General features: G+C 39.5%; 1 protein-coding gene across 1 annotated transcript in view; it reads right to left on the reverse strand.

Moving 5' to 3' along the window:
* Unc80 (unc-80 homolog, NALCN channel complex subunit) overlaps positions 1-19,012 on the reverse strand; it is a 178,201-nt gene that overhangs the window by 132,989 nt on the left and 26,200 nt on the right. The window contains 8 exon segments of the mRNA XM_050154194.1: positions 560-707; positions 4,757-4,903; positions 8,935-9,306; positions 10,246-10,514; positions 13,117-13,257; positions 13,920-14,136; positions 15,595-15,729; positions 16,861-17,122. Coding sequence (XP_050010151.1) covers positions 560-707; positions 4,757-4,903; positions 8,935-9,306; positions 10,246-10,514; positions 13,117-13,257; positions 13,920-14,136; positions 15,595-15,729; positions 16,861-17,122 — 1,691 coding nt within the window.

Consider the following 19,012-nt stretch of genomic DNA (forward strand, 5'->3'; position numbering starts at 1 on the left):
ATGTCTCAAGAATCCTCAGAGGAACACAGCATGCTTGATGATCAACCCTTCACTGTCTGGACCAATACTGAAAGTAATGCTGAAATCTGTGCTTAGAGTTCTTCCATCAAATTAGAAATGAGATGGGGAGAAGGGGGGGGGGGAGGTAGGGAGGAAAGGAGAAAGAGATTTAAGCTTATAATTTGTAAATTTTTTCAAAGATCTTCACTATAATCCACACTCAATGTTTTCAAATTTATAAAATGATTAAACTAGCTCTTAGAGGAGATGGTTATTTCAAGGGGTCTACAAGGAAGCAATATTTTCTCTTAGCGTGATAAAATTCCTATTTAATGAGATAAATTACCTTGTGAGGATACCATGTGTCATAAAATTATTCAGAAGCATCTCTTTGTTTTTATTACACACAGTCCCACATGCATACGGGAGCACATGTGAACAGGCATGTATAAATATTTTTCTTCTGAGTTCTAGCCCTAGACATTGAGTGTGCCAGGGAAACACTACCTGCTTCACCTCACGGTGGCAGCTCCTTACACTCAGGGGTGGCTTTACTTACTGTCAGTGACTGGCTCCATACAAAATCCTAGCAAAGCATGCAAGAAGTCCACTACATTATTGAGAGAGTCCTTGTTCACATAGTCCCTCATGGTTTGTCGGAACTGCATCTTATCTAGCTTGTATAGCTTAGTGAGGCAGTTCTGGGCCTGCAATGAAGGAAGAAAAGTGAAAAAGTCACAAGTACCAGCTTAAGCTCCAGACACCATTAGTATGAGACAAAAGTTGCAGAGGGCAGAGACTCCTTCCCCCTCCCTCATACCACCTCCCAATCCTCTCCATGCTAGGCCAAGTCATATGAATAAGAAGTGGGCAGAAGCCAACTAGGCAGTCAGAAGGAGCTTGTATTCGTGAAAAGCCACTCCTCAGAAAAACCCAAAGCTAATGTTCAAGGCTGGTCCCAGAAGAACTCAGTCTTTTCACCAAGGTCAAGATTTTAAGAACTATTAAAAATAACGGAAGATTAAAATTGAAGTAACTCATAGAATATATTGTCTACTTTTAGAAAACCTCAAAGGCTTTCTGTAACTGGAAAAGCACATAAGTTTCCTGCACAGGCACTTTGAAGTTAGATAGGTTTAATACAGAGAGTAAAAACCAGGAGTAGTGAGTGGAAATTCAGTGACTATTCACATTTTTTGATTAATTAATTCGTTTTTTGAGATAGGGCCTCAAGTAACCCAGTATGGCCTTAGGTGAAGATGACCTTGAATTTCTAATCCTCCTGCATCCAACTAATGAATTCTGGGATTAAGGATGTGAACCATCACACCTTGCTAATGTGCTACTGGGTATTTACTCAGGATGCTAGGCAAGTACTCTACCAGCTGAACTGTAACCTCAGCTGTACAGTGACCTCTTATATGCCCAAGAAGGAAAAGGTTCTTGGAACATATAAGAGGCATAAAATATTATATTCATATATTATTTGCTTGTCTTTGAGCATGAAAGAAAGTATTGTATAAGTAGAATTTGGTCTCATGACATAATCCTTCTGCTCAAAATAACAGTATATTTCCTACAGTCTAGTAAATAAGTCTGCCTCCTTGCAAAGGAAAAGAGAATAATTCCTACCATCGACAGCATCAAAGTTCCAGTCACTGAATGCAGAGGTTTCAGACACAACATTCTCATACTACTGGGAACCCTGGGAGGCTGCTAGCTTCCTCCTCATTTGTATGGTGCTTTGCTGTAAAACACACGTTTCTTGCATGAAAAGGCACCAGGTCTTACTTTATTATTTCCTGTTTTTTTTGTTTTTTTGTTTTTTACAGTTGAAGAAAGTGAGGTAGAAAGAAATCAAGGGTTTTGTCTAAGCTGATATTGTAAGTGCTGTGGTAGAGTCAATACCAGAAGTCAGGGTCACGCCTACTGAGGTGTAGTTCTGTGAAATAGACTTATTAACCTTTCAGACGTGGATGGTCCTAGGGAACTATACTTAGATACCAGCCACTCACAACAAGGAGTTGAGATGACTGATACTAGAGACTTACTGGTGTCTTGAAGAAGGCTATATGAACAAAAGAGACACAAGAGAAGTCCTGAAGATGGGATGGAATGGGGAAATGGTGGAGGTGTCTAGGCTGAGAGAAAGGGCCAAAAGATCAAGAAAGGAGATGCAGCTAGGGGAGACCACTTTGAGGATGGAAAACTTTGCAGTTGGGTGATGGTATTGAGGGAGGAGATCTCTGAGAACTGGAATCCTATTGATGAGTTTTTACTAGTCACCCAGTAGAAAACTTAGGTTGTGTTACTATTTGATATGGTTGTGACCCAAGAAAAATACTTGGATATTTAAAAGGAAAAAAAAATAGAGTAAAAGGAACTTGTAACTCACTCATACTTTTGGTATGATCCTGCTAAAATCTCTCCATCTGTATCAGTGAGAATTTTTTTCTCATTCTTCCTTCACTTTATTTTAGAAGATTTTGAAATCAAGAGTTTTTTGTTCCAGAGAGCTTTCTATTTACATTATCTCAAACAGGTCATGGTTTTATTTGTTTTATTTTTATAAAATAGATGCTGCTTTGTGATAAAGTGATGTTTACAAAGTGCTTAAGTACAATGTGAACTGTACCGATGCAGCTATCATTCCGTACATGATTTATAAAATCTTCACCGTCATATTTATAGAGGGAATAAAAAAACAAGCCTCTAAAGTACAAATTACTTCATGCTCTGTATTAAACACACCAAGCAGGTATAGCTTCATATCTCTATTGTGAAAGCTACTAGTCTATCTACAATGCTATGAGAGTTTGAATTTCTCCAGACGTAAAAAATTCTTACTCTGAGTAAACAACCTATTTTTTCAAGAAATATAAAAACATTAATTAATGTCTTTTCAATAATTTGGAACTACTAGTAAATCATTAGAGAGATTGCGTGTTAGACCCTTTAGACACTTTTTATATTTTGAAGACATATAAAAGAAGACATATCTTTTCAATAATTTGGGACTACTAACAAAATTAGTTTAATAACTTATGGATTATTATGGGTATTAGAACCATTAGGCACTTACAGAGTATCACTACAATAATCTCTCTCTCTCTCTCTCTCTCTCTTTCTATCTATCATCTATCTATCTATCTATCTATCTATCTATCTATCTATCTATCTATCTATCTATCTGACCCAATGGTCTGTTATAAAGGTGAATATATCCTTAACTTTTCAAGAAAGATTATGTTTGAAAAAGTATAGTTCTGAAGCTAGACACTTTCCTGGGAAAGTCTCTCAAACTTGTGCATATAATATCTATAAAGAATGCAAAAGAGGTCTAGAAGACCAGAAAGCAGTTGACCAAGAAATCAGGTTAAAAAGGTAAGTAGAAAATTGGCTGGCCAGTTTCAGAAACACAAGGTATTCTTGGCCATGTAATGATAGCAACTTCTCTTCTGACCCAACTAGTCCTGTTTTCCATCAATTCAGAAAAACAGAGTATAACTCTCAAAGCCAGTTTACACCTACAGTAAGATGCTTCTTTTTATAGTTTAAGTTGAATTAGGTGAAATTGGTCTTCTGTATGAGGTATGATGTGTTTTCATTAACTTTGACAGTTTTTATTCATGTTGTAACAGAATTTTGATACAAGAGTTTTTATTGCCTTATTAATTGTTTTAATATTTTTAAATTTTTGGTCTCAAAATCTAGATCTTGGTCAAAACATCTGAGTTGGGGAATTTAAAAGTTAAACATTGTGACTATACCTCCCAAATACACAAAATAAATCAAAATGCTATAACATAATTGAATATAAAAGAAAGAGAAATGGATAAATCAATGGATGGTAGGTGATACATTAAGCGAGAAATCTAGCATGCTAATTCTGTATGAACATTTCATGACAAAACCTATGCCAGAGAAAATGGGCTGGCATCAGATTTTGACATGATCCTAAAACTCTGCAAAGATATGCCAAAAAGATTTGTGCCCAAATTTGCATGAAATTTTCTTTTTAAAAGAATATTTTCTTATAATTTTAGTTCCAATGTAGAAATGAGGCAACTAGCCTGGATCAGGCTTGTTGGAGGCAGGTTCTTGCTCAAGTCAGAAGGAAAGGTAGCAGTTGGTAGACGCAATTGAACGTGAGCTATAATAGAACACATTTCCTTACTGCAGTCCAGTGACAGCCCATATGCAGAGTTTCAAGTTTCATACAGTTCAAAGAAACATGAGCTCAAACATATAGAAGATGAGGGGCATTCTCAAGCAAAGCAGCCAGATGCTTGGCTACTTTTACAGTCCTGTTTTGTCTCAATAAGGGCCACTTTCCATTTCTAAATAAGAATATCAATGCCTTTGACCCCTCCTTCTTATGTGAAATGCTTCCTTGTTACCCAGATGATTGAAGGAGCCTCTGCACAGATCACCAGATGTTTACTAAATGTATGCATCTGTGCAAAGTTCTTTCAGACTTCTATTTAGATGTTCTGATTCTTCACCCCTTTTCCAAACGCTCTGCAATAGCCAGGAGGCAGACCAGCTTTCCCAGTCAAACTTTCCTAAGCCTCAGTTTTAGATGCCTTGGGATGCCTTGTGGGAATCCTCTCACCCAAGGATGGTGTTGGTTGCCTATGCAATACAATATTTTCAGGAACATTGACCCTCATTGTCAAAGGACTCATTCCTCATTTGGAAGTATGGAAGAGAAAGAGAGAGAAAGAGTAAATGGAATCTACTTTAATTCTCTTACATTCTCTCGGAATACCTGGTGTCTCAGACGATCTCCAGAGAGCCCCCGGTGTCCTTCTCCGCAACCATAGGCACATCCCAAAGACTTGACGATTTTGATGAGCATAGTGAGGGCAAGCCTATGGTTGCTTACAGGTGTATTTTCATCCTAGTAATCATGATTGAGAAAGAAAGAGAAGCCTGTTGACTTTGCCACCAAGCTTTTTTGATACTAGAATTCTATTTATAAAATTAATGTGTGTTGGGGGCTGGAGATATAGCTCCATGGTTAAGAGCACTGGCTGCTCTTCCAAAGGTCCTGAGTTCAATTCCCAGTAATCACATGGTGGCTCACACCCATCTTTAATAATATCTGGCGTCCTCTTCTGGCATGCGGGAATACATGGAGGCAGAATGTCGTATACATAATAAATAAATCTTTTAAAAAATTATTGTGTGTTATATCAATTTAAAAAATAAAGTTGTCAAGAGTTCAACAAACACACTTTTTTAAAAACCTAGTACATGAACCAACAGAAAGAAACTGCATTCTGAACATCCTATGACAATACAGAATTTGAATGTGTTTATTCTAAGACATACTTTCACATCCTTGATGAATGTTCAGAACTACAACCTGGAGAGAGAGTGGGATGACCAACAGTGAACACAAATCGATTTTCTTAGCGACTATCCTTATCAGTATGTTTCTGATAACACCACCAGGCAAAGATGATTATTAGCTCTCTGGAACTGATCAAAGTCTGGAACTTGGAAATCTTATGGTAATAAAATTGACATTTTTGGAGAAAAACTTCCCGAGGTCTACTTCCATCATATTGTAATATACATAGTAACCACAACAAAGTAGACTGTATAGAACTCAATAAATACTCAGCTGGACTCCTGAGACTCATCCAGAAGCTCTCCTGAGATGAATTATAAAATTTGTATTTTGTCTCTGTTACTTTTGGAGAATGGAAAACAGGGATTTCCCCAAAAAAGAACTAGAATTCTTTCTATATAAGAATAAATAAGCTGTTTCTGAGGAATAATGCCGAGCCCACAGTGAGAGGGCCCTTATCTTTTTAATAGTTGAAGGCTCCTTACTCCTTCTGGCTATGTTCAACTATCAGCCTGTGCATCATGGAGCCAAGAGCTCATAGTCTGTAGTTGCTTATGGTGATACAAGACAACTGCATAAATTAACTAAATTTTCAGTGTTTTACTTTTCTGCCTGTGAAGTAAGGGTACTGATGGCTATCCTTCCCGTATCATAGGTTTTCCATAGAGACCAAATGAAACAGGGGAAGGGAATCACTCCACAATCATGAGGGTGTTTGTTTTCTCCCATTAGTCACACTGATGACAAAAAGAATACAGCAATGTGGGCACAACGTGAAAGGACTAGGGGGTTCTAGCCGCATTATCATCCACTTTACTAGAGAGAGGTGGAATCTCTCCTTCCCTAACATTACCCAACTGGTCCTCCTCCTCTTGTGTGCAAACTCAAGAAGCAGATGTGGGATGGTGCCCTAGAGAGCACACTTCAGGAATAAAACATCTGAGTGATAGCAATGTTGGTTAACCTGTCTCAACCAAAGACCTCCTCCCAGTGCAAAGTTGCCTCTATTAACCGTTCAACATCCTGTTGTTCGCCTGAAGGACTGTTTCTCCAGGGACTAGTCGGGGCACAAAGTAAGGAGTTGAAGGTCACTTTACATCACCTGATGACTGCTTTGAAGAATCATCCTTGAATCCAAAAAAAAAAAAAAAAAACCTCTATAATCATTACTTGCTAAGTAAGAAATGATTTTTAGTTTGGATCCAGATTATAACTTCAGTATTGAACAATTATGTGATCTTGGGCAAACTGTTAATATTTAAGACCCCATGCTTTCTAAAAAGGGAACCACGTTAATGCCTGCCTTGTAGAGACACTGTGAGAGGTAGGGGACAGCATGTGGTGGCCACAACAAGAGCAAAGCAAGCACAGCATTATTTACGGGCATGTGCCACCGCTGTCCCTCAGAGTCACTTGTAAGGACAGCTTAAGACTGATTGGATTTGTGTCCTCACTGGTCCCCTTAGTTGAGCACCCTTGGGTAACTCAGGAACACTGCAGCATTTTGTAGCAGCACCTTGGGAAAGGTCACACTGACAAGGGCTTCTCTGGAAGGTTGATTTACATAAAATTTAAAATTATTATATGCTCTTTAAAAGCTTTTCTAGCCCTGAGAACTCTTTGTACACATCCATCCAGGCTTTATTTCTTTAGGCCTTCAGATATCCTTGGGAGTTAGGTTGCTTTCACTGGAGACATGAAGAAAGATGTATTAAGCTACAGGCAGAAATCAGAGTTATTAAATGATATTTTAAGCTTTCATTATATGCTAGAGGCCAATAAAGAAATAGAAATTAGCTTTCCCTTTCTTTCTAGAGTCCTGGATAGCAAGTTGAAAAGCAGATAAACTTTAATTCCACAGAAAATAACAGATAGTTTTAAGGTAAAATAGATTTTTATAGATCTTGAAGTCTAATTGCAGTTTGAGAAGTGACTACATAATATTTACATCTTGGTTACTGTTCTGGAAATCACAAAATGTGACCTTAAAAATTTCCACATGTGGTAATTTTGGTCAAAATAAGATTTATTGTATCATGCTATAATATTAAATATAATAATTACTATAGTTACTTACTATAACTAAGAATTATATATAGTTGCTTAATTGTAGTTATATCATTATATAATTTAATTAATTGTTTACATAGTTATTAACTAAATGTATTTAAGATAATATTTAGACAGGAAACATGATTAAGACAAGAGTAGAAAATTCTAAATAAAGTAGTAAGAACCCAAGAATATTGGAATAGTTCTGTGGATCAGAGCTTATGAATTTTGGAGAGATACAATCAAATTGTGAGGTGAAGAAATAGAATATTAACAGAGTAAATATGCACCAGTGGGGCTCTAGGTAGAAAACAGTACTATTCATTTATATGTTAAAATCTGATATGGAAAAGCTTAGACAATCCAAAGTTTATGTAACAGATTGCAAAAGTGTTTACAGTGTAATCTTTTACTTGTAAACTTATCATGATATTATATATCATGATAATAATATCATGATATTATTGTCACCTGTTAAAAATTCTCTGGTTTATTTCAACTTATGAATATCAAATTGATGCTAAAACCTCCAACTGAAATCAGTGCAAGTTATGTGAATTTGAATGGTGAGAATTTGAATCTAAACTTCAAAATGACAGAAAAGAAATTCTTGATTAATCAATAGATTGTAAGGCATGATGAGAAGCAGCAAAAATGAAATTGGGGACAACCAATAAGAATCTGATAAGAGCCTCAGGGATGTGACACACTGAGACTCAAGAGAACTGAGGCTGGATATCTGTTCCCAAATTCAAATACTAAAGCCTTAACTCTCCCTCTGTTGGTATTGGAGACTGGCTTTGAGAGGTAATGAGAATGAAATGAAGTTAGATAAGGTGCCAGAGCCAGGGAGCCTCACAGAGAAACTAGTGTTCTCAGCATTTGTTTTTTCTCTTGCATAGAGGAGGTCACGTGAACACATAGTGATGGCGGTCACCTTCTGGCCCAGAGAAAAGGCTGCAGGAAACTCCTGCTGGCACCAGAAGCTTGGACTTTACAGCCTCTATAAATGCAAGAAGTCAATGTCTGCTGATAAATCTATGTAATTTTTGTAGAGTCTCAGTAGACGGTTGCTGAGTTAATAAGCCAGATAAGCAGTCTTGAGAAAGAAGCTATCCTTGCTGTCAGACTGAATTGGGATAACATAGTAGGTTTAAGATTCCATCTTCCAGAAATAATATTACCAAGAGAACAAAACAACCAACAAACCAAACAAATAAACAAAACTAACAACAAACCAGTTCTAACATTTTATGGGTGACAACTTTTGGATTTAGAAGCCAAACTCATCTAAGTCTCTACATATGCCTACTGAACGTGTCATTTAAAAAATTTCTACCATTATTGCTTTCAGACTCTAGGGACTTCTTGTTATTCTAATAAATAAATATTTGGGGAAAATGAGCAAAACTACACATATACACCCACCCCACATGCATGTTCACATATACACACTCACAAATGAAAAAGAATTCTGGACACCTAACTGCCTGAGAACACAGCAGCTACAGATTCAACCATACCTTCTCTTGGTTCTTCTCATTCTTCTCATAAGGACCACCTCCACCTCCTCCACCTCCTCCTCCATTTCCTCCACCTCCGCCTCCTCCATCGCCACCTCCTCCTTCTCCTGCTCCACCATCTCCAGCTCCACTAGCAGAAGGGGCCCCAAACCCACTGGTGGAACTTGAAGACACGCCTTTGAACTGGAAAGTCCCCTCGCTTGGTCTCTTTTCCACAGTGTCGTTTTCCTTGTTTTCACTTTTCTTCCGACTTTTCTCTACACAGGGAACTACACCAAGTTGAAGCAAACATTCCACAATGTTTAGTGCCACATCACAGATGCGAGAACTGATGTCATGGTTCAGGACAAGATAAACAGCCTTCAGAACCACCTGCAGAGCACAAAGGTAAACACAAGACAATGAGGTTGCCTACATTCTCTTTTCCAAAAGTCTCTCATTCTGTTTAATCCATTTCACCGGGCACTAGTAGAAATGGTTATAAATAATTCAGGCAGAAGAATTAAAGACATCTAGTATCTCATTAAGCCTTTCAATTTTGCCAAGAAAGAAATAGTTGATGGAAATAATGAAGCACATTGAGTTAATTTTTTAAGAAAAATCATTTGCCCAAATGCACACCTAATTGACTTTTTAAATACAAAATATTTTAATCCTCTGCATTTCCCTTTCCACAAACAATAAGGAGTGAAGGCTTCCTTAGACTTACACCCAGGGACATCTACGCCCTCATGCTTGTATCATTATTTAACCTCCAATTTTAAATGCATAATATTTGAACATTTAAATTATGATCCTTTATTGGTTTTAATATCTTAAATTATTTACTGAGCCTGGTTCCATACAGTGCAATAAAAATGTTGGTAAAATATAACAATGCTTTCATTGGTTAATGACTGTACTCAAAACGGGCACTCCTGAGAAAGCAAGCTGAAATCTTTCAAGGACTTCTATTCATTCCTTGTTCCTTCTGGCTTCGTGGGAGGCTCACAGTCCCGGTGATTCTATAACTAAAGAGAAAGCACAGAGGTGCAGTGGAGCATACACTCAGATGTATCTACATATGTGCATTTGGGTTCACTAAGGCTTTAGACAAACACATTCTAAGATCAAATATAATAAAATACTTGAAAAAAAAAACAAATGTACATTTAAGATGGCTGACATTCCTGTGTATTTGTATATGGATTGCTTCTTCATTTTAAGATACAGCTAATACTTCTAAGATATCTGCATGCCCATGTTACCCACTCTTCTAAAAATTACACTAATGTCTCTTTCGTCTTTATAAGTAAAAGTACTGCTCCTTACAGAAAGATCCAGCATGCCGTTCTTATGGACAAAGTTGTTGGTCCCATCGATGTGCTCTGTGTCCTCCAGGTAGCTGTAGTTAATGCAGGAATCTGTGAGGCTTCGCGGCAAGTTTGCACATGCCAGGGGTTCGTGCGGCATCTCTGGGATAGGCACTTGGCTGCAGAGTTTCCGCATATGCTCACTGAAAAAGTCCGCATAGCCGACATTGAAGGATGCCAGCGTGGTGTTGAAGGTGGCAACTGTGATGGTGGAGATCTGTGACCGTACTGGGAAGACAAGAGCAAGGTTTCAGGTTTCCTCACATGGACCTGATCCACCAGTTAGACTGTTGTGCTACTTCTTACATTGTGACCACAATCAGAACGTTTAAAGATAACGGACTATTTTCAACTTGCAGGGGAGGCCGTGAAGGCAGTCTGATAGCTGACAGATAGTGAGGGCACATAGAACTGTGATCACAAACACTCCTTAAGACTGAAGTGATGGAGGAAGGTCATTGGTTAATTAAATAAAGAAACTGCTTGCCCTGATAGGTTAGAACATAGGTAGGTGGAGTAAACAGAACAGAATGCTGGGAGGAAGAGGAAGTGAGCTCAGACTCGACAGCTCTGCTCTCTGGAGCAGGGGCCATGCTCCCCTCTCCCGGGCAGACGCACACGATGAAGCAAGCCACCAGGTCAGACATGCTGAATCTTTCCCGGTAAGACTGATGCTACACAGATTACTAAAAATGGGTTAGGCAAAATATGAGAATTAGCCCGTAAGAGGCTAGAGCTAGTGGGCCAAGCAGTGTTTAAAAGAATACAGTGTCCATGTAATTATTTCGGGGCATAAGCTAGCAGGCGGCCGGGGTGCTGGGGACGCAGCCTCATGGCTCCAATTACAACAGAATGGCGCCCAATGTGTTTTTGTTTAAACAGAAAAAGGGGAAATGATGGAGGAAGGTCATTGGTTAAAAAAATAAAGAAACTGCTTGGCTGGCCCTCATAGGTTGAAACATAGGTGGGAGGAGTAAGCAGAATAGAATGCTGGGAGGAAGAGGAAGTGAGCTCAGACTCAACAGCTCTGCTCTCTGGAGGAGAGACGCCATGCTCCCCTCTCCCGGGCAGACACGATAGCTCTGCCCTCTGAGGCAAACGCGATCGATGAAGCTCCGACCCAGGATGGACGTAGGCTATAATCTTCCCGGTAAGCGCACCTCGGTGCTACACACTTTATTAGAAATGGGCTAGTCCAGGTGCGAGAGTTAGCCAAGAAGAGGCTAGATATAATGGGCCAAGCAGTGTTTAAATAAACACATTTTGTGTGTTGTTATTTCGGGTAAAGCTAGCCAGTGGTGGGAGTTGGGTGGCGGAATGCAACCCGCAGCTCCTACTACACAATGGTGCCCAAACAGGGACTTGAACCCTGGACCCTTAAATGTAAAGCTAGCCATGCGGGAGCCGGGCAGGACGAAAAGCAGGCCTGCAGCTGCCACTACACTGAAGCTAGAATTTAAATTTCATAACAATAACTGAAGTTGATAACATTCAACTTAACATACTTAAGTTGATTACATAGACTATTTACTGTTACATGACAGCTCATTGATATAATCTGATTTATTTGCGATCTTTTTCTATGAGTTTATAGCTGTTAAATAAACTTCACTTTGTTAAACTAAACATCAGAAACTTGAGAAAGAAACTAGTAGGGATGGAGATGGGGAGGATGCTCTGGTGTGGATAGGAACTAGAAGGAGACAAAAAAGGCCTAAGTGTGGGACGGAGAGAGTAGTTAGAACATACTGTATACGTACTTGAAAGTGCCAAACAGTCAACCAAAATGCAGCTCAGATTTGTAATGACAACTAATTGACTCCACTGAATACATATAGTACAGTTGGGAACAGAGGGGACCAAGGAGTAAAGTTTATGATAACGTGAGAACATGAAAAGAATGCAAAGAAGAAACAGTTCTGCTGCAAGTAAAGAGTAAGAAGCTGTGCACCACACATTTGCTCTGCATAAAGCATCAAGGTGAAGAAGTGGCTGTCAACAAAATGATCTGGTGGCCTGAGAGAGGTTAGACTTCCTTCGCACTGATTTGTAGGACCTGCCTGCCTTGGAGGTATAGCATGGAGGTGGACGAGCAATGAATCTAGACATTCTCCAGCCTTTGGGCTTATGATATTTTGGAATATGTATGAGTGCTTTGTTTCTTCCCCTGAAGGAATATTGCTCATCCAGCAGTGTCAACCATCCCCTGCTACTAAAGCTGTGCTAAGAGTAACTAACAAGCACACTTCTGAGCAATACAAATGAAAGATGCAGGGTTATGAAAATATAAGGATGCAGAGAACAATCAACCTGGTATGCCTGATGTTTGTATATCAATTTGTCACAGGCTAAAGTCACCTCAGAGGAGGGGACTTCAGTTAAGAAAATTCCTCCTTAAGGTCAGGCTGTAGGAAAGCCGGTTGTCCATTTTCTTAATTAGTGATTGATGGGGGAGGGTCCAGCCCATTGTAGGTGGTGCCATTCCTAGGCTGGCTGTCTGAGTTCTAGGAAAAAGCAGACTGAGCAAGTCCTGAAGAGCAAACCAGTAAGCATCACCCCTCCATGGCCTCTTCATCAGCTCCTGCCCACAGGCAGCTTCCCCACTTCAGTTCCTGTTCCGACTTCTTTCTATTAGGAGCAGCGATGTGGAAGCATAAGCCAAATAAACCCTTTCCTCCCCAAGTTGCTTTTGGTTACTGTGTTTAATCACAGCATTGGAAGCCTTAGGTAGGCTGTGTGTGTGGATAACAGTTTAAGAATGGGAAACCATGAAAGACATCTGCATGCCATCCCTATCCTGCCTACAGCCCATCAACAATGCTCGACCCACCTTCCTTGACAGTGTTTTCTCCGTGGCTGTTGGAGTGGTCTGGGAGGTCGCTCACCAGGGTGTGGTGGGAGTGCGAGGGCCGGGCACTCAGACTTTCCATTTCAGTGGCTGCGTCTGAGCTGCCCCGCCGGGTCAGTTTCCCTGAGATGGACGAGAGTATTACTAGACACTTTTAAAATCTAGACACGCTCTGCTGAGAGTTTTTTCCCCCCTTCTGGAGGACAGCAATAGAGTAAGAGTGTATGAAGGTGAGCATGAAGCTCAACCAAAATAGCAAGGCTTGACTTGGGAATAGCCAAGGTCAAGATGACAGATGAGATTGCCCGTGGTAAGGTCAAACCCAATCTAAGTCCAATGTCAGAGACCATCTGTTGTGGCTTGCTGCCTGTCAACTTCTGATTTTAAGTTTCCCTTCTTAATATGCCATCCAAAGGGGATGGGTTACTATTTCCTTTGCTTTACTTCTTTATTAAATAAAAGTAAATAAAAGTCTGTCATTAGATGAAACATGAAAATTAATATATAGAATCCTCTATGGCCATGTTTCTATGTCTATAAGGATCTAAGAAATATGGCTTTTAGTGGATAATCATAGAGGAATCTTGCATAATTAATAAATTATCTGCATTTCTTTGGTTGTGAAAACCCCACATTATTTTAGTACTGGGGAACTTGCATTTGGGCACAGTGTTCTTAAATAAACTGTTCAAGAAAGATCAATATTTGGAAGGGATCCTGAGCTCCACATTCACAATTAGGTCACTTGGTCTACACCCTACTGGGAAGAAGATCTTTGTAGTCACCTAAGATGGTGGTTTGCCAGCCTCCCTTTTCGATGCCTCTCCTGTCTTCGCCCAGTCCAGAGAAACTCCCGAATGAGAATGTGCTTCTGGTGGGTGAGACATCTAGGTGGTCCTCATGCAGTAGGAATGGTACACCCATTCTTCTAGGGCGCCTCTTCCCCGTGTGGTGAAATGGAATGGAGCCCTTCCTCTCTCGGTCTTCTTTGCGACTTTTGAACTATAATCACGAGAAAAGGAGGGAGACACAAGACAAAGGAGACGTAAGAGTGAGCACAGGATATATTTGAGGAAGAGGACTCGCAGGGTGTTATTGAGTATCATCCAGTCATCAGGGGGAAAATGTCACAAGGATGTTAATGGAGGGAGGGAAACTAAGCAAAATGCTATATTTTCTGGAGGTCTCTCTGCTGGGTGAGTTTGAACACGGGTTCTCGCAGAGAAGACCCTGAACCATCAGCGGTAGCATCCTTTGGGAACTTGTTAAAAACTGCAGCTTCAACCTCAGACATCCCTAACATCTAAAATTCAGAAGGAGAAGCCTGGTGATCTATGACTTTACAAGCCCTGTGGGTGCCCTGATGCTTGAAGCACACTCAAGGCCGAGAACCACTAGGGCAGAGAATCAGTGTCCCTAGTCACAGCTTGGTTCTGTCTCCTTGTCTCTGTTCTACTTTCCAAGTTTGAGGTCTGGTTAGTAGCTTCACTCTTCACAAAGATGGTCAAAGAAGACACATTATAGTCATTGGTACAAATCCTATTATTCATACCAAAGGCATGCAAGATTAAGGGTAACTCAGTTTAGAATGGCTTCAAAAGCTTTAAAACCACACCCATGTTTGAACCTAGCTTTCAGCAATTGATTTTGACTACATTATTCTAGGCTCAGGCCTGGGCACTTAGATTTTTAAAGCACTAAAATACCCATCTGCTTCAAGAATAGAAAAATACATTGTCTCCCGCTCCCAAATAGTCAATGTTTTTAGAAGAATGATGGTCAATCCCTACTGCTGTGTTAATGAAGGAGACACAACTCATTATTTAGTAAGGGGGTGAGCTGATAGACAAGAAAATACCTGTTTCTATGTTCCTCATGGACACAATTAAACAAACAATTTTGAAAAAAAGGAAAAGAAAAACAAAGCTGACACACACACACACCATTTTCTAGTTGATTAACTCTATATAATGATGAACGATAGAATGGCAGATCTAGAAGAACGTGAACTTTTTAGATAGAAGCTTTTATTTATTTATTTTTTGTCAGTATTAAGCTTAAGCAAAATGCCTAACATTTCTGTGGGTTAATTTTTTTTTCCAGAAAATTTTGAAGAATAGGCTCTCACTGGATTAATCAAGAATTACTTGTATGAAGTATCTGGTAAATGAAATAGAGCCACAGGAAAGAAAACTAGCAGATAGCACACTGGACCGCCAGCATGGGCCTTCAGGATAACTGTGTGGAACGTCTAGAATAGGACACATACACACACACACACATTTACACACACACACACACACACACACTCACATTGGGTTACAGAGTCATGATATGAGTCACTGTTACACTTAGAAGCTGACATTTTCTCCCTTTTCCACCCCTGCATCCTCTGATAGGTCGAGGGCAGTGTGCCCCTCTGGCTTTCTAAATCACTGAGATGTCAAAACGTATACTCACCTTCTTAAAGATGTTCATGCCCAGGTCTGAAGACAGATCTGGGACCGCAGATCTTCGAAGATTGGTCAGTGAAACCTTGGAAAAAGCCTCGGGGCTTAGAGATTTTTCTTCTTCATTACACTTCATGGTGAGATCCTTAACAAGCAATAAACATAGACTATGACTTAGTCTTAGGGACTTGGATAATTTCAATACTTATTTTATTGAGGTATTGCCTTTATAATGGCTTCATGACTTTTGTTTTGAGTTCTATAAAACTTTTTAACTTGCATGTTTAAACTTCTGGAATCTAAATTATGCTGTTGCAAAAAATTAATTTCCTATTACTATCTTAACTTCTGCTGCAAATTTTAACACGGAGGCCATTTAACCAAAGATCTAAAAGTCATAAGAATATAGGGAGAAGATACATATTTTTATATAAAACATTTTCCATATGATATACTTTGATCACTTTTACCCTTCTCCAAACTCACCCATATCTTTCCAAGAGGAGAGTTTTCTAGTTAATAATATGTTAAAGGAGATGCTAATTGTGGGAGGATGTCTACTACCAAAGAATGAGCAGGAAAACGTTTTCAGAACAACCCACTCAAGTTTAACTACAACCAAACAGCTGGGATGCTCTGCAAGCTAATAATTTCTCTGTATTTTCACCACATGGAGCTGATGAGAAGGATGGGAAGATCAAGTGCTTCACTGAAAAGCCGGCATCATTTATCAGAATATAATCTTCATAGAAATGTTACCGCACCAGGGTGTATTCAGGTTATTTCTCTCGATATTCATAATAAATTGTAAGCCTGTGTATCTAAAATTATTTCTATTGGTAGTTTTTAGATGCTTAAGATTTTGAGTTGGGCAAAAAATTAATTTTGAATCATAATCTATAAAATGCTAATTTCCTACTTTATTATATTTAATTATGAGTATGCATGTCAGTTCCTTATTCTAACTATTTCTCTAATTTTCTAGGAGACCCAATTTTCAATGTTCTGGTTAAACAAAGGCTTATACTAAAGTATACGTACAAAAGGCACACTTCTGTAAATATAGGATACATATGTATCTGTGCAAAATAGTAACTAGAGATAAGAAGAACAGTCACAGGTTCTGGCCATGCAAAAGAAGAGAAGTATATTGACAGGAGAGTTAGTCACCAACAAAGTTTTAGGTGTGGAAATGCACAACTGCTTGAAGCCAGAAGAGAAGAAGAAAGTGTTACAGCTGATGTTGTTAAGTGATAATGAACCAGGTTTGTCTCACTTGGGTCTTGTGGGTGTTCACTAGCGAGGGAGCCGCTGCCACCATCGAGCTACTTCTGGGCCTGGGCAGGAGAGGGATATCTGGTTCTGGGGTCTTTTCTGGCTTCTCTTCCAGCATGTGTCGCAGCCTTTGTAGATAGTACATCAGAGACCACTGAGTGCCTTCCTCAGACCAGTGGGGCTGGAGAAGGCAGCGGAGAACAGCAACATCGAAGTAGGTGGCATAGCGGGACCTCTGGCATGATGGTATCACAAGAGAGGCCCTGTTCCCAGTGACAGAGAAAAGATAATTACACTGGCATCAAGTCTCCCAGGGGACAACACAACACAGCCTAAGGCTCTCCTGGGCATCAAGTCTCCCAGGGGACAACACAACACAGCCTAAGGCTCTCCTTTTTTTTTAATTCACTTATTCACTCATTACTTATTCACTTATCCACTCATCTCTTGCATGGTTCGTGCTAATGACCTCCTAACTAGGTTAGCTCATTCCACTTTGGTTTAGCATTTCTTAAAAACAGAAACATTGAGAGTTTTGAAGGAGGGGTTAGAAATTAGCAATGAAAAGTTGGCTCAGGAAGACAAACTGGTATTTTAAGTCAAAGGAAACCATGTCTATAAAGGTCTTGATTAAAAAACTCGCAAGTTGAGTATGGGCATCATCTGCTGGTGGCACAGTTGACGAGCAATTGATGACATCTGGGACAAAGAAACCGAAGAGGTTCAAGTCGTTAAGTTTCCTAAGCTATCAGGTATGACCACAATAAAAGCAGGGGCGGTATTTTTCTTCCTTACTGTCTTGGGCAATTTTTAATTCAGAGTGAAAGTATTATGTAAAACAAACAAACAAACAAACAAAGGGATAAAAACAAAACAAAAGCCAGAAACATTCTAAACAAACCAAAGTTTGATTATTATGAAAATTAATCATTTTGAAATTTTTCAAGTTACGTATCTATGTAAGACTGCAGAAGTAACTGTAAAATTCTCAAAGTTCCAGGATGCCACAACTCCACTTGGATGCAGGATATTCATTAACTAAAGACCAGTTCACTAAAGGAGAGGTTTAAGTAATTACCTAGATTATTACTCCATGGTAGGTATCTTAAGAGAATTGGACTGAGTATTTTTGTCCTTGGAAATTAGTATTTTCAAATCCCAATGTGCTAGTAATTAGGGGTGGGGATAATTAGGTCATGAGTCTTCACAAGTGGGTATAAATAATCCTGTACACAAAACAGTTCAGGGTGCCCTCTCGCTGCCTCCCTATCACATGGGAGCACCAGAAGCCTGCAGCCTGCACCCAAAGTCAATTATCCTGATGCCCTCATCTCGGATGTGCAGCCTCTAGGATTGTCGCAGATACATTTCTCTTGTTTAGAAACTGTTCAGGCTATGTCACAGCTGGCCAAACTAAGACAGCTGTGGGTGTAAAAGTCTGTCTTGTGGAACATACCATCCAGTAAGAATGATAGAAAATAAATGATAAAATAAAATCAGCTTTCTGGGAGCTGAGCCCTCCTGGGATATAAACTGGAACCTTGATCCACAAGCACACTTTTCTTCCAAGTTAGATGATGCGGAAAGAAAGTTTTGACACCATCCCCGCACAAAGAAAGACCTCCTGAGAGAAAATGCAGCCATTGAGAGTGAGGAGTAAGTTTCCTGAATGTCCAAGTTCCTGATGTTGGGGATTTCATTCTTTGTTCATTTGTCTGCCTGCTTATTTGAAACAGGTCTCCATAGGTAGCATAATCTGGCCATAAAATTTTGATTCTCCTAACTTAGCCTCCCAAGCGCTGGATTATAAACATGTGCTGAATTGAAAGATCTATAATTTATCAGTGGTTTAAAATGAACAAAGCAAGACATAGTTACAGTTAGCCTGCTATTGAAAATAAACGGCATGAAATCGGGGTTTGTGTGTCTGGTGGGGCCTTGGTTCTACAAAAATCATGAGTCAAACACACACACACACACACACACACACGCTACAAATGCAGGTTGTAGAAATAGTTTTTAAAAATAAAACCCCTGGTCACATCTGGTACCCTGCTTGTCATTTTTACAGCCCTTTCTACTCTCTTATCAAACCACAGGACCCACTGCTGTTTCTATTATCATTAACAACATCTCTGGAATACTAAGTGACA

The sequence above is a fragment of the Alexandromys fortis genome, unplaced genomic scaffold (genome assembly GCF_014885135.2).
Source record: "Alexandromys fortis isolate MF-2015 unplaced genomic scaffold, M_Fortis_MF-2015_v1.1 scaffold_40, whole genome shotgun sequence".
Classification (NCBI taxonomy): domain Eukaryota; kingdom Metazoa; phylum Chordata; class Mammalia; order Rodentia; family Cricetidae; genus Alexandromys; species Alexandromys fortis.